This window comes from Gossypium hirsutum, chromosome A12, assembly GCF_007990345.1.
Source record: "Gossypium hirsutum isolate 1008001.06 chromosome A12, Gossypium_hirsutum_v2.1, whole genome shotgun sequence".
NCBI classification, from domain to species: Eukaryota; Viridiplantae; Streptophyta; class Magnoliopsida; order Malvales; family Malvaceae; genus Gossypium; species Gossypium hirsutum.
Window position 1 is genome coordinate 101,867,268 of NC_053435.1, and position 15,391 is coordinate 101,882,658.

At 33.5% G+C, this 15,391-nt stretch overlaps 1 protein-coding gene and 1 pseudogene across 5 annotated transcripts; both read left to right on the plus strand.

Moving 5' to 3' along the window:
• Positions 1–2,276: 2,276 nt before the first annotated feature.
• LOC107946822 (WAT1-related protein At4g19185-like) lies at positions 2,277–5,723 on the plus strand (annotated as a pseudogene).
• Positions 5,724–6,543: 820 nt separating this feature from the next.
• Positions 6,544–13,173, plus strand: LOC107946821 (probable apyrase 7). Of its 5 annotated transcripts, none has more exons than XR_005906466.1 (5): positions 6,544–6,833; positions 7,126–7,356; positions 7,454–10,735; positions 11,021–11,194; positions 12,817–13,173. XR_005906466.1 is itself a non-coding variant. In XM_016881286.2 (5 exons), the coding sequence occupies exons 3-4, from the start codon at positions 7,513–7,515 to the stop codon at positions 10,711–10,713; spliced, it is 2,229 nt and encodes a 742-aa protein (XP_016736775.1). In that variant the 5' UTR covers positions 6,545–6,833; positions 7,126–7,356; positions 7,446–7,512; the 3' UTR covers positions 10,714–10,735; positions 11,021–11,338. The 5 variants fall into 5 exon arrangements, 4 of the variants coding, with proteins under 4 accessions (XP_016736775.1, XP_016736774.1, XP_040939272.1 ...); XM_016881286.2 differs by lacking the exon at positions 12,817–13,173 and having other exon boundaries at positions 6,545–6,833; positions 7,446–9,439; positions 10,412–10,735; positions 11,021–11,338; XM_016881285.2 differs by lacking the exon at positions 12,817–13,173 and having other exon boundaries at positions 6,545–6,833; positions 7,454–9,439; positions 10,412–10,735; positions 11,021–11,338.
• The last annotated feature ends 2,218 nt before the right edge of the window (positions 13,174–15,391 follow it).

Below are 15,391 nucleotides of genomic sequence, written 5' to 3' on the forward strand. Positions count from 1 at the left end.
TAAATTCAATTAATTATTTTAAATATAATTATTTTTAATAAATATAATTTCTATATGTGAAATATTTATTTTTCCATCCATATCATGAGTATAGCAAATTTTAGCATTATATATTTTTGTATGTGTATTTGAAATAATTATTTGAAATATTTCACATATAAAAATAATCATTTCAAAAATTATAATTTACCATACCCACAATGTAGGTGAAAAAAAAAATATTTGACATATAAAAATTATATATAAGAAAAAATATTTTTAACATAATGATATATATGTAATATTTTCATTGTATTGCATATTTTATTATTTTGTTTATATAAATAAAGGATTTATTAAATAAAAATTTTAGATAAAAAAAACTTGAAAAATTGTTTATTAGTTAAAAATATTAATTAAAAATTAAAGATATAAAAAACTAAAAACAATATGAGAAAAATAATATGATCAAAGGGGAATACAACATGGGCCAATGAGGATAAAAATAACAAAATTTAACTATCAAGCCAAAAGTTACAACATATAAATATAAAGTTTTTACTATTTTAAAATGTTTTTCAACAAAAGTGTGTCCAATAGGAAATACTTTTGTTTCCACGTCAGAAATTCGACTTATATCCTTAAATCTTGTATGAATTTGGAGTGATAATTTTACTTAAAAAATCATAAAATTTAGAATAAATATAAGGGCTCATAAGTTTTAAAAATATAACTCGATATGATTTCAACTTGAATTAAAGCTCCAAATTTATAATTTCTCGCAATAATCTCATCTAGAAATTCTATTCATGTACTATTTACTAAAAAGGACCCCAACTTATGCTCAGGAACTCGAAATAAGGTGATTCAAAGTGTGTACCAAATCTAAGAAATAGATCTTTTATCGGCCAAAAGACATCTCGACTCAAAAAATATTTGGATCACACCCAAAAATATATCGCAAGTCAATTGATTTTTTAAATTTAAAAATTAACAACTGAATTTAATTTAATAAATTTCACTCATCCATGTGTGTATGTATAAAGTGTATTATAATGTACACAACTTTTAGATTTCGCACCCATATGATACAAGCCAAATAATAATATAGTCAGTATTTAATATATTATTAGTAGAATATTTTAATTCCACAAGCGAGGTCTAAATGATGTTATATATTTGTTTTTTTTAATTTTTTAATTTTAATTTTTTAATATAGTCTAAATTAAATAAGTATAATCCTTAAAATCTTGTTTATGGGGTCCAAAAATTTTACTAACAATACGTTGAATATTTTTTTATAATAATATAAAAGAAACAATTTCATCGGGTTGAGGAAACAAAGTTGCGTGTATTTCAAATGAGTTTTTTTTTCTTTCTTTTACAATGTAAATCAGTTTAACTTAAGTTTTTAATGGTAACTAGGATATCTATCATCGATAGTGCTTTTCAAAGAGATAAACGACTATCCATGAAATGTACTTCATTCTAATGAGCGATAAATAAATTGCTAACCACGTAATTAAAGAATGAAATAAACAACTAACACACTACAACTCAGTTAAATTTAATTTCATATGAAATGGAAAACTAAGAAACTAAAATGAACTTATGTATTTGTGTTTAGTATAAGCATAGATTTTCATATCCTCTACACAATGATTGAATACATTAGCCCACAGTAGAAAGCGTAGAGATACAAAGTACAAATCCATTGAAAGGTCAAAGGTCCCTCTTAGTCTTTGCTACATTCCTACCCAACACAGAAACTGACGCCCCAACTACAACTTTTCTTCTATTTTTCTCAACATTTTATTTATTATCCCAAAAATTGTAGGCAGAAGAAACTAAAATAATTAAGAGTATATTAATTAGTAAACGAATTATTGGCATTCACAGAAGGATGATGAATTATATGAATGACTTTTCCTTAATAAAATGTTTGGATCTATAACTTGTTTAGGAGGCAAAGGAACGGATTTGTTATGCATGATTTATTGATATAACTTTATATTCTAATTTCATCACATTTTTTTTTATTTTTTACAATTTTACTATCAAGTTGTTTAGTTTATAATCTTTAATTTAATTATTTTTAATTCTCGTATTTTTTAGTATTATATAAAAATAATATTCTAACATAGTATTACACATAATAAAATATTTATAGTATAAGATATTAGAAGTATATAGAATAAATCTGTAACTCATGCATAATAGAGGGACTAAATAATAAATTTGACCTTTTATTTTCCTGCTCCGAAGGACGCTAAGGGAAAGAACCTGACCAAAATCAAAGACAACTGGACAAAAAAAAAAAAAAAACACAGGTTGCAAACCAAGCTCCAAGGGTAGCATTAGTTTATCCAAACAGATTTTGTTTCTTTTCAGACGCCCTTATGTTTTACTACCTAACACGAACCAAAAACTCAGTCATATACTGACGTAGTTATACAGTTTTCCCACTTTCATAATCCAACTCACCGAAATTCCTGATTTAATTTTCCCTTTGCCGTGTGCTTGGAGTGAGAAGGAAGGATAAGGCAGGAATGAATGGAGGGTTCGAGAGAGAAGCATGGAAAGCTCATGCTTCCATGGCTTTGGTTCAACTCATCAACGGAGGCTATCATGTAATTACCAAAGTAGCTCTCAATGTTGGCGTCAACCAGCTTGTCTTCTGCGTCTTCCGTGATCTTCTTGCTCTCTCCTTTCTTGCCCCCGTCGCCTATGTTCGTGAAAAGTATGATCTCTTTTTTCTTCCATCTCATTTTTCTGGGGTTGACTCTGCAATCCTTATTAATAATTCAGAAAAAGAAATTGGGTCCTTTATTTTCTCTCTTTGTTCTAACGTTTGGTTATGCATTGTTTAAACCACAATTTGATTTAATTATCTCTTCCAAGTTGTGATTGACCTAATATTTAGATCATTGATCGATCTGTTCCCATCTAGACCCACAGCTAATTTGATGGCCTTTAGTTGGGTTGTATTTGACTTTTGCAAATAATTCATGTTATTTTTAGTCATTTTGAATCTCGCATCTCTGCTGGGTACGTTTAGCAGCAACTCTTAATTTGTAAACATGTTTTTGTGGTTGCTTGGATCGAGAATCAAACTTCTGGGTCATGTTTGTTCACTTTTTCCTGCAGAAGGATTCGACCTCCTATGACTAAACGCCTCCTACTAACATTCTTCTTCCTTGGGTTAACTGGGTGAGTCTTACATATCTAATCCAATCCTATTTGATTTCATGGAATGTGCCTCATGAAACTTCCTCATATTCAACATTTTTTGGATTTGGTTAATTGGAATAGGATATTTGGGAACCAGCTTTTATTTCTCATTGGTCTAAGCTACACAAATCCAACTTATGCTGCTGCCATTCAACCTGCAATTCCAGTCTTTACATTTCTTTTTGCCGTAATGATGGGGTAACAGCACAACTTTATATGCTTTTCTTTTCTCTAAATTTTATTTGTTTTGGTATAATTTCTATATTTATATCTGTTACTTTTTTGCCATAATTTGTATGACATTCTACTACAGTACAGAAAGAGTGAATTTGCTCAAAACTGAAGGTCAAGCAAAGGTTGGAGGTACGCTAATCTGTGTTTCTGGTGCAATATTAATGGTTCTGTTTCGTGGTCCAGCTTTGCTTGGACAGTCAAATGGAGACTTTGCCGTGCAAAATGACATAAGTGCCAGGGGTCAACCAGAGCCTGCTGGATGGCTTATGTCTAGTTTTCTCGAGTTTGGACTTGACCCTTGGCATATTGGAGTTATATGCTTGATAGGGAACTGTATGTGCATGGCTGCTTTCCTGGTCATTCAGGTATGCCATATTTCCATGCAAAATGAATCAGAGCAAGTCTAGTTTTCCTGTTAATATTGTTCTTTGTTTGTAGTAGATGAAATGTCATATCTTATTTGCCAGAGGGAACTGAGAAGCAATCTGTTTTGAGTAAAATAAAGAGGAAATAACCTCTGTGGTCTTGAATATGATTCTAGGTTTGTTTGCCACTCTTTGTTCCTTGACCTGTTTGATATATAACTCGTTAGGTTCTTAGTGATCCTGATCCATTCCCTTCCTCTAAGAGGCTTTAAGATTATACAATTATATCATCTTGTCTATTATTTTCAGGAAGCTATTATTTAGCCTTGATCATACATCTGGCATTGATTTGAATTTCAGCATTTCAAATGCGTTTAGGTCCATTTCAATGCTTCGTGATGGCTATTTTAATCATTTCCCGGTAATCATCTTTTATGCTTTCTGGCTGTCTTTGCTTGGTCAATGCTATCTTTTGCTTAATTGCTTCCACAAGTAGTATGGGAGTGGTTCTTACAAATTTTCATCATTAACAACTATATTAAACTTCATGAATAATAGTGCTGAATTTAACTTAATGTAAAACTTTGCCTGTGTATCTTGTTGTTATTAGTACTTGTTTATCTGAAACTTCGCTGTTTCTAACAATGCCAGGCTCCAGTTTTAGCCAAGTATCCTGCCAACATTTCTGTCACCGCGCTTTCCTATTTTTTTTGGCGCTATATTGATGGTAGCAACAGCATTTTTTTTCACCAATGAGTCAACGGATTGGAATCTGACACGGTCTGAGATTTTTGCTGTTGTGTATGCTGTAAGTTTCTTGTGGATTTTATATTATCTCGAATCTTAAAAATTCGCAGGTCCATTTAGTAGTAGCCACTATCAAAGTTCTAGGTTTATCTGAGTTTGAAATGTTATTTGATATATGTTGGGTCAATACTTGATACGCTAGTTTAATGACAAGGCTCTGTAAGTGTTAAGAAAAGTTATTATAAAAGGTGGTAAGGCACTTTCCCTGTAGAAGAGGGAAGTGCATGATTTCTCGGAGAAAGAAGTAGGTAGCAAATGTAGGAATAATTTCAATATGGAAAGTTCAAGAAAAATGATGGTAGAAGGGGTCTCCTTGGCATTTCTTTTCTTTTTGCTATAGGTCTTTCGTTTTCTGTTCTTATTTTCACTCCATTTTTTTATAAAAAGCAGAAGCACCATAAATAATGGTTTAATATCGTTAGACTGATTTGTGCTCTCATTGGATGTTTGGGTTTGGCAGGGAGTTGTAGCATCAGCTCTTAACTACGGGCTCCTGACGTGGTCGAATAAGATCTTGGGGCCTTCTTTAGTTGCTCTCTATAATCCACTTCAACCTGCAGCATCAGCCTTTCTGTCGAGAATTTTCCTCGGAAGTTCGATTTCTTTGGGAAGGTTTGACTTCTGTCTCTTCTTTCCACTACAAATTAAAACTTAATCTCTCACCTAGTACAAAAAGAGTGCTTAAATTGGTTTTGTTTTGTATGTGGTGACAGTGTTCTTGGGGGATTTCTAATAATTGCCAGTCTGTATACGGTCACTTGGGCATCCTACAGCGAAAGATGCGCAGAAGGAATGATGCCTCAGAATGTTCGGTCCTCCGAACCTCTCATTCACAAAGATGTATCAATTAACAAGAACCCGTACCAGAGAGCACGCGTTTTCTCTGAACCGTCTGTTTCATCACCTAAATCCAGTGATTAACTCTGTAATGAAATGTGATGTAAAGTTATATGATTCTCTTTTCCTCAGGTACATGGCAAATTCATTAAATACATGTTCAACATGCAACATAAGTTTGCTCCTATACGCTGTCTAAATTTGTTGTAGGAAAACTTTCCTTTTTTGTATGATTTATACACTTCAGTACAATAAATACTCTTAAATGGATGTGAATTTCCTAAATTACTACTTACTGGACTTTGGGTAACTTAAAAAACTCAATTTCTCCTACAGAGAGAACTTTGCAGTTTGCTTATGCCACCAAATCCAAAACCCAAGATCGGTAGATACTGTTAGCCAATTTTCTAAGTGCTTTTTTGGATATTCCTCAATATTCTGATTGTTTACAGAATGTGAGAAGTCATTAATTTATTTAAGATAATTACGTATCTACAAATGTTTTATCCATTTCATCTTATCCGAGTTATAATATAGATGCATTTTACAAAAGAACTCAACTATAAGCATCCACTTAGTTAGGCTTTTATTTGGACCATTCTTTTTGGACCTAATACATTCATGTGTGGTGTGAATATATACATACCATATGTGAATATTAACATTCTAATTATACATTACCTAAAAAATTATATTGAATTATAATTATTAGAAAAATGAAATCATCAAATCAAACTGTAGGTTGTAAGGTTTGGTAAGCAGATAAATAAAGAAAGATCATAAAACTGAAAAACTATATCTTTTAGAAAAAGTCCATTAGGTTTAATTTGTTATTAGAAACAATCTTATCAATCAAAATTATTTATTTATCTATAAAAGAACATTGCATATAAAAATGAAAAAATATATAGCATACAATTAAAGATAGAAAACGTTATCAATAAAGAAATAAAAGAGAGAAAAATAGATGTGATGGAGAAATTGACTAACAACAACTTGAAGGGGTCAATGTGGAAAATATAGAAAAAGACAGGGTAACTAATGGAAATACAAAGAAACTAATATCTTAGAAACTGAAAACTTACTAAACAAATAAGAAAAAAAAGTGGGAAAGGCAGAATAAATAAAAAAAAGCCGTAACCTTTTTCAATCTTGTTTCCTGATGAAATAAGGAGAAGAAGAAATAGTGAAATACAGAAACCAGAACGAAAATAAGGAAGAAGATAGACCCAAAGGCCCAAAAGTCTTCTGTTTTCTATTGGATCTGAGATACTGAATCCCCAACTGACAGTTTGATTTTAAACAGTTTTGGTTTTTCTTTTTTATTGTGAAGACGAGGCAGAGATCTGAGGAACTGCCGCTATCAACGCTTGCCTGCAGGTATTCTTCAAACTTGGTTTTAGTCCCTTACTTAGAATTTTATTAAAGATCAATCTATCTTCGCGCACTTCAACATCGTGAATGTATTTTGCGATATGAACATGATTTTTCGTTTACATTTTCTTGTCGATTTGCAATTCCCATGTTTGTTTGTGTGGCAACAGCGCCGCAGGCTTTTTGGGTTTGTTGTTTTAGATTTATCAAAATCATCAATTTTGTAGTTTTGGGACGAACCCCAGAATTTAATAAACATTGCTGCTTAATACGTTCTGCATTTGCCCTACTGATCCAGGTGTCAAACTTAGATGTCTTGGTTTGCTGACTTGTATCGTGTACGCCGCTGATTAGGTTTCTATCATTGGATTTTGGCCATTAAGATTCATGATCACTGCTGGGTTGTTACTTTGTGATACCTTCATCCAGTGACATTTTTGTCCCAATCAATGTAATCTTCGAATTCAATTCCAATGCGACTGCAAGTTTGATGTTGGCCATCTTAGCTAGTATTCAAGCAGCACAGCAGGTAAATTACAAATTTCAACATTGACAAAATGTGCCCGGTGAAAAGTTGTTATAGTTTGTATGCAAAATGAAATTAATGGTGTTTGGTAGAATTGCAGAACCAATAACTGGTGCATCAAAGCTTTTATCTGCTACGCGGTCTTCTGCAGCTTCATAGATGTCGCCGACTTTGTCACCACAGCCAGATAAAAATTTACCCCATGGGTTTGGTTTTGCTAACTCTGGAATCAAAAATAATTTGCGCCTCTCCGCATCACTCCAAGATTTCTCATCATATCGCCGTCTTGATCCAGAAGCAGCTAATCTTATTTCTGAAATTGACAAGAGCATGAGCTATTCGAAACCCCCTCTACAGAGAGAAAATGCCGCAGCAAGTTTCTCGAAGGAGAAGGGTTTGCCCAGTGGAACTCCATTTCTAATGAGAAAGTGGGTGCGGTTAATCATGGCTCTTTTGTGCCTAGTTTTGTTAATTTTTTTGACATACATGGTTTGCATGTTTATTTATTCGAATTGGTCTAGGGGAGCCTCCAAGTTCTATGTTGTTCTTGATTGTGGAAGTACTGGAACTCGAGTTTATGTGTATAAGGCTTCAATTGGTCACAAGAATGATGGTAGCCTGCCAATTGTCATGAAATCATTAACAGAAGGTCTTTCTAGAAAACCAAGCACACAAAGTGGACGAGCTTATGATAGGATGGAAACTGAGCCTGGGCTTCATAAGTTGGTGCACAATAAATCGGGCTTAGCAGCTGCACTAAACCCACTTATCTCATGGGCAGAGAAGCAAATTCCTGAACGTGAGCATAAGAATACTTTTCTTTTCCTGTATGCTACAGCTGGAGTTCGCAGGTTGCCCAATGCTGATTCAAAATGGCTTCTGGAAAATGCCTGGTCAATACTAAAGCGTTCACCTTTTTTGTGCCACAAAGAGTGGGTTAAGATTATCACTGGGACAGAGGAAGCTTACCTTGGGTGGACAGCTCTTAACTATCTCACAAGCATGTTGGGAGCCACTCTTAAGAAGGCAACATTTGGTGCACTTGATTTGGGTGGATCATCATTACAAGTTACATTTGAGAATGAGCACCGCCAACATAATGAAACCAATTTAAACCTTAAAATTGGAGCGGTTACGCATCACCTTAGTGCTTACTCTCTTTCTGGCTATGGGTTGAATGATGCATTTGACAAGTCCGTAGTTCGTTTATTAAGGAGCCTTCCAGATGGCTCCAATGCCAATCTGGTTAATGGAATGATAGAAATTAAACATCCTTGCTTGCACTCTGGCTACAAAGAACGATATATCTGTTCTCAATGTGCTTCAAAAGATCAAGAAAGTGGAAGTCCTTTAGTTCAAGGGAAAATTTTGGACAAAGGGGGGAAATCTGGAATACCTGTGCATCTTACTGGTGCTCCAAATTGGGAGCAATGTAGTGCAATTGCCAAAGCTGCTGTCAATTTATCTGAATGGTCGACTCTATACCCAGGTATTGATTGTGATTTGCAACCATGTGCACTTCCGGATAGCTTGCCTCGTCCTTATGGCCAGTTCTATGCTTTATCTGGCTTTTTTGTTGTATATCGGTTCTTCAATTTGTCTCCAGAAGCTGCACTTGATGATGTATTAGAGAAGGGTAGGGAATTTTGTGAAAAACCCTGGGAAGTAGCCAAAAAGAGCGTTGCTCCACAGCCCTTTATTGAACAGTACTGCTTTAGAGCACCATATATAGTATCATTGTTGAGAGAGGGCTTGCACATCTCTGACAGTCAACTTGTCGTTGGTTCTGGAAGTATTACATGGACAATGGGTGTTGCACTGTTGGAAGCTGGGAAGTCATTTTCAAGCAGACTAGCGCTCCCTGGATATCAAATACTGCAGGCCAAGATTGATCCAATGATTCTTATTGCCATTCTTTTAATGTCTTTGGTTTTGCTTGTTTGTGCGTTATCATGTGTTAGTAATTGGATGCCAAGATTTTTCCGGAGGTCATATCTTCCTCTTTTCCGGCATAACAGTGCATCTACATCTGTCCTTAATATACCATCTCCTTTCCGGTTAAAGCGCTGGAGCCCTATGAACACTGGTAAGATCTCTTCTATGACCTATTATTTAGGGCATAACTCTGCCACTTTTCCTTGCTTTGTTTTCCGTGGGAGAGAAATATCCTCTCAAACATGTTAATGAACTTCCTTGTTGGGCACCTACTATCAAATTTTCGTCACAGCTGTCCATCTGAATAATGCCTCATGCAAAATGCTCCAAAACAGGCTAGAAAAGCAATGATGCTGATTTCTTGTAAGATTTTTAAAATGATGCATGCCTTATGAACTTACTGTTCAAATGGATGCCTCTCCAATATTTTCAGGACATGCATGTGAGTGATGATGAAGTTCTCAGTCTCCTGTGTCTTATTACTTGGGTACTCTATATGCATTAGCTTTATATATCTTTGAGCACTCAAAAGTTCTTCAGTTTCAAGGAATTTTTTGGACACAGTAATTTCTCAGCTATTTATGTCGGCAAATAAGGGATATTATTTTAAATTTGCATACTGCAGGATCCCTTTAACATACTTTTAATGAACTTAGGTGTTAGTTCAGTATATGGGCCTTGTAATTTATGTTATATATGCTCTTTAATTCTATGATCTACAGCTTCACTGTAAAGTGTTGCTTGGTAGAGTAGAAAGAAATTTGGAAGGTGAAAATTGAAAGAGTAGAAAAATAGAAAGGTGGCTTGAAAGAAAATAATTTTCTTTCTATTCATTATTTGGTAGAGTTGAAAAATGAGAGGAAAGAAAATGAAATTTTTGAAAAATGCATAATTTTAAACTAATGCATATCCCTCTCTCATCTTCTCTCCTTTTATTTGTGTTTATGCAATAGGACGGAAAATAGCCTATTTTTATACTTTTTCACTCAACCAAGCACACTCTAAGGGTCTTGAATGTTGTTGCCCTAATGCACTTCTTATTACTTGGATTCATTATGATTGTTTCTATGATCCTCAATCTATCTGCGAAGGAAATATCCTCTCTTTTTTTTTTCTTTTACAGGGGATGGAAGAGTTAAGATGCCACTAAGTCCAACTGTTCATGGTAGTCAACAGACACCATTTGGCTTGGGACATAGTCTTGGCAGCAGTATCCAGCTGACTGAGTCTTCCTTGTACCCATCAACCAGCAGTGTTTCACATAGTTATTCCTCAAGTAGCTTGGGGCAGATGCAATTTGACAATAGTAGCGTGGGTTCATTCTGGTCCCCTCACAGAAGTCAGATGCGACTGCAAAGTAGGAGATCACAGTCACGAGAAGACCTTAACTCCTCACTAGCTGAGACACAAATGGTGAAAGTTTAGGAAAGGCTTTGTAGAAGTTTTGGTATGCATATATCTTCTCCTACTTGCATCTTACCTTATTAGAAAGGACATGTGAAATTTACAAGATTTGTTTTCTCTAATTAAATTCTAGGCTTCTTTTTTGTAACATTCGGAATTCATTTATCATGACCATATAACCTTGGTAGAACAGCTCAACCAAGAGTAGGAATATGATTCTCATTACTATGCTTGGACCCCAAAACTAAAAAACCAAAATATTTGGTCATCAGCATTAGTGATTTTTACTAGATATTTAAGTAATGAAGTGCATTGAATTCGTTGGCAGATGCTACAAGCAAATACCGAATTGATGTGAAGCGGGATGAGTGTAGGCAAAACAATGATGAGATGGTTGGTCCAGATTGGTTAGAAGGCAGCCCTCCTCGACTTACCTGCGTTTTAAATTGCATATTTCTTGGGATTTCAAGCATTGGTTACCATTCATTCATATTCCACAATGGTAGGTGCTGTGCTGACTTATTGTTTAATTTGATTCTCTTGTACCTCTTAGAGTTTTATATTGCACAGCCTATACCTGAAGCATCATCTGTCATCACACAGACACAGCTAGATTAATAGTATAACTCTTCCCTTTTTCCTTTTCCTCCCTAAGACCAGAAATGATTTTGATTTCATTGATTATCAGTAAATCCTAATATATATACATACAAAACCCCTTTTGATATGGGTAGGAGTTAGGGTGGAGGGAGATTGGTGTCAACTAGATGTGTTTTTGTGAGCCTTTATCTGCTATCTCCATTTAAGCTAATATTTTGGCAGGATGTCGAACCAGGAAAACCCATTACTTGTGTTGACTTGATGCTAACTCCTTTTAGGGTATCTTAAATACTAAATTAAGCATGGGTAACGCTTTCATAACTCCCATCCCAATTATATTAAAAAAAATAAAAAAGGATGTTAAATGGCATATATATCTCAAAAATAAGTTTAAAAACAATTTTGCAATAGATTCTCATAAAGCCTTCATTTACCATTTCAGGTTACAATTATCCAATGCCTTTAAATATATTATCATATATGGTTATCTAATTTTCTTTCCATCGAAAATTAATACGGCAAATATATATAACATAATATTATTTAATGTAAGTAATATCTGCTCTAGAATAAAATAATACAGTATATGTCATTAAATCTAAAATCTTTAAAAGTCGAAAATTTCTTTGCTTGAGCAAATATTAAGTTACAAATATAGATTTTTTTAATATTTTTTATTTAATGTAATTGATGTTACATTGTTTAAATATTACTTTATTCTAAAAGTATTCTATTTTTATTTTAATTTAATATTGTTAGCAGAGCAAATATTAATATAAATTTTATTATCATATATTTTAAACTAATATTATATACAAAGAGTATTTTGATAATTGTATTAAGGTGGGGTGGGTGGATTTTTCTTAAACCATTTTTATTTAAATCTTATATATTTATAATTTTTTACAATTATAATGATACCCTTATTGATTCTTCTAATATCATTTATTTTTTTAAATATTTTCTTTTATAACTGATAACCTGATTTTTCATAAAATAAATATTTATTCAATTGCAATTGCAAGCATTTTGAAGTAATGAATTTTTAAAAATGCTAGTATTTTAAAAATATCTAAAATTTTAAAATTATTCATCCAAACACAGTCTAAAAATTTACTAAAATTTCTATAACTTTTCTTAAAGGTCCTAAACTCAACTATTTCAACATTTTAGTATACCATAATTTATAAAGTTATATCAAAATTTCTATGGTTGTCCCTTGAAATTTTTAATATATTTGATTTGCTTTACCAAAATTTCTAAAATATCTTAAATTATACCAAAATTTCTATAAAAGAACCATTAAATTTTGGGTATTAATTTGTAACCTGGTAGAAGCTTTCCCTTTTCTTTTTTTTTTTAGTAAAGAGAACAGTAGAATTACTGGGTTTAACTGAGCTCCTGAAACCAAAACAACCCACTCATTCTTTTGCCCATTAAAACAACTGTCCCTTACCTTTTTAACATAAATAATAATAAAGTAGTGGATATAATGGATCAAATATTGGCTATCCTTTGCTGCAGGGTTTCTGAAATGACAACGACTGAGATTATTATTACTTGTTGAAAGCTAAAGGAGCAAATCATGTTCGCGCGTTACAATGAATATATCCGATATGTCAATTCATTGCCCTCGCAACTCGACCACTTATTCAATAATCAACCGCACCCTTAACTTCTATCTCGGCTAAATTTGAAGTATATATCGATTTTGAAAATAAAAATTGAGTTCTAGGTAGATTTTTGTGATATTTTAGAAAATAGGTTTGATTTTGAAAATTTTGAGAGAAAGATTTATTTGTGTTTATATTTGAGGTAGACATTATAATAATTTTAACATATTTGAGTTTACGGTAATGCAATAGTCTTTATAGACCCACATTTCATCTGTCGTATCGGGATGAATCATCTCCTTAAAAGCCTATCATATTGCAACTCAGACTCCAAGTTTACAATGCTTATACGATCACGAGTTGAAGTATAACTAGAACTCCTAATTGACGGTGGTTATGCAATTACGGGTTAAAGTATAACTCGGGAGCCCAATTGGCAGTGGTTATGTGGCCACAGGTTCAAGTTTCATGATACAGGAAGATGATATTTTATAAACCCCATACATAAGTTTGATATCATAACCATAAGGAAAAACAAAAGGATTTTCCAGTATAATCAACTTATTTTTTTTCTCCATCTCCATAAAAAAAAGTATCCTTAACCTAATTGTCCGAAACCTGTGGTAGAGTTGGATGCAAGAGGACTTTCATGGGGAGTAACTGTGGCAGTGGAGAGAAAATAAAACTTGAGTCGGGCGACAACGATTGTAGTTATTAACGAGTTCTTTAATCACAACAACCGCTATCAACCTGAAAGGACTTTCATCTTTTCTCTACTGACATAGTCATTCCTCCTCTTGAAAGTCCTCTTACCCTCAACTCCGTCACAAGTTTCGAACAGAAAGGTTAAAGATACGACTTTGCTCAAGATGAAGAAAAAAATAAGTTGATTATACTGGAAAACCCCTTAGTTTTCCCCTATGATTATTGTCTCAAACTTATGTATGAGGTTTATAAAGCAATCTTTTCCGGAAACATTAATTTTGAACTTGTGATCACATAATTATCGTCAACTAGGCTCCCAAGTTACTCCAACCCGTGATCGTATAACCACCACCAACCGAGAGCCCTAGTTATACTTCAACCCAAGTTGTCATGCGATAGGCTTCCAAGGTAATGGTTCGATCCCTACACCGTAAATGAAATGTGAGGGTTTCCGAGCGTCACTGCATCACTGTGAACTCAAACACACCTTAAACTATTACAATGTCTCCTTCAAACACAAACAAAAATAAATCTTTCCGTCCAAAAATTTCAACAATCAACCAAAAAGAAAACAATTTAGGAGAAATTTTTTTATTTTGTAAGAGACAGTGGCAGAGAGAGTTGATGGAGGAGGTGGAGCAAAACCCCCTTTTATATAGGAAATCATGAGGGAAGTTGAAAAAAAAAATGTGGGAGCCCATGATCAGGATTCCCAGGATAGTATGTTTGAAAATTATCCCGAAATTCTCCAGATTTCCAGGTTTTGAAATTTTTTCACAGGTTAAGGTTAGGGTTGAAAATGGGTGTTGAAATGAGCACTTTCAACCTGCATGGCAACCACCTCAACTGAAAACACGCCCTATAACGCGCTCTTTTGCCAAGTCAGCTAATGCATTTTCTTTCTTTTAATTTTCAACCCTAACCGTAACCGGTGCAAAAATTCTAAAACCCTAAACCTAATCTTAAACCAGAGATTCTCGAGCTAGAGAATCCCGAATAAAATTTAAACATCACTACTCAGACTTTTCAAGAAAACACTTCTTTTAGAAGTGATTTTCATACTTGTATGTCTAATCTTTTCTAATTATGTTTGATATTTCGGGGTAGTATTTTCTATAAAATGAGCCACCATTCTGTTGGAGAACTTCCATGCTAAAATTTCGAGCATATTGTTTTTATAAGGAGATTTGTATAAGAAGAATATTGTTTATGTTAAAGACCTAAATTTCAAAAATTGACCTAATAAAGTAAATTAGTTGAAGTAAGTTTTGTTGTTATTGTTTTTGGATAATTCGTACTTTTTTTTTGCATAATATTTTCATTTTAAACATGGGAAATAAGTTATTTGGTTGAAGATGAGTAGACGGATCAAAATCATTATTTATTATGACAGTCAAATTTATGACACCAAAATTGGGGTCGTTTCAACCCAATCTATAGAATTGGCTTACAATTAGAGCATAAAATTGTAGGAGCTTCGATAAAAAAATTAGGAGAAAAGTGGCGAGTTCAAGCCGGAGAAAAATTTCGAACTTGAAATATAGATACCTAACGTCATTGAATTCTATTAGATATGATATATTTAAGCTCAGAGGCGACATAAAGGTCGAGGTGATGCTCGATTCGCATTGCTCTAGTGGATCAGCTATACTAGAGTTATACTAGAGTTATGTGCCAACTTTGTCGACGTTGATGAAGGTGGTCCGAGTTTGACAACAATTCTAGTTAATGCCGGAATGAAACAAAAAGCAAAAAAGTCTAACCATACGGTTGTGTGGTAG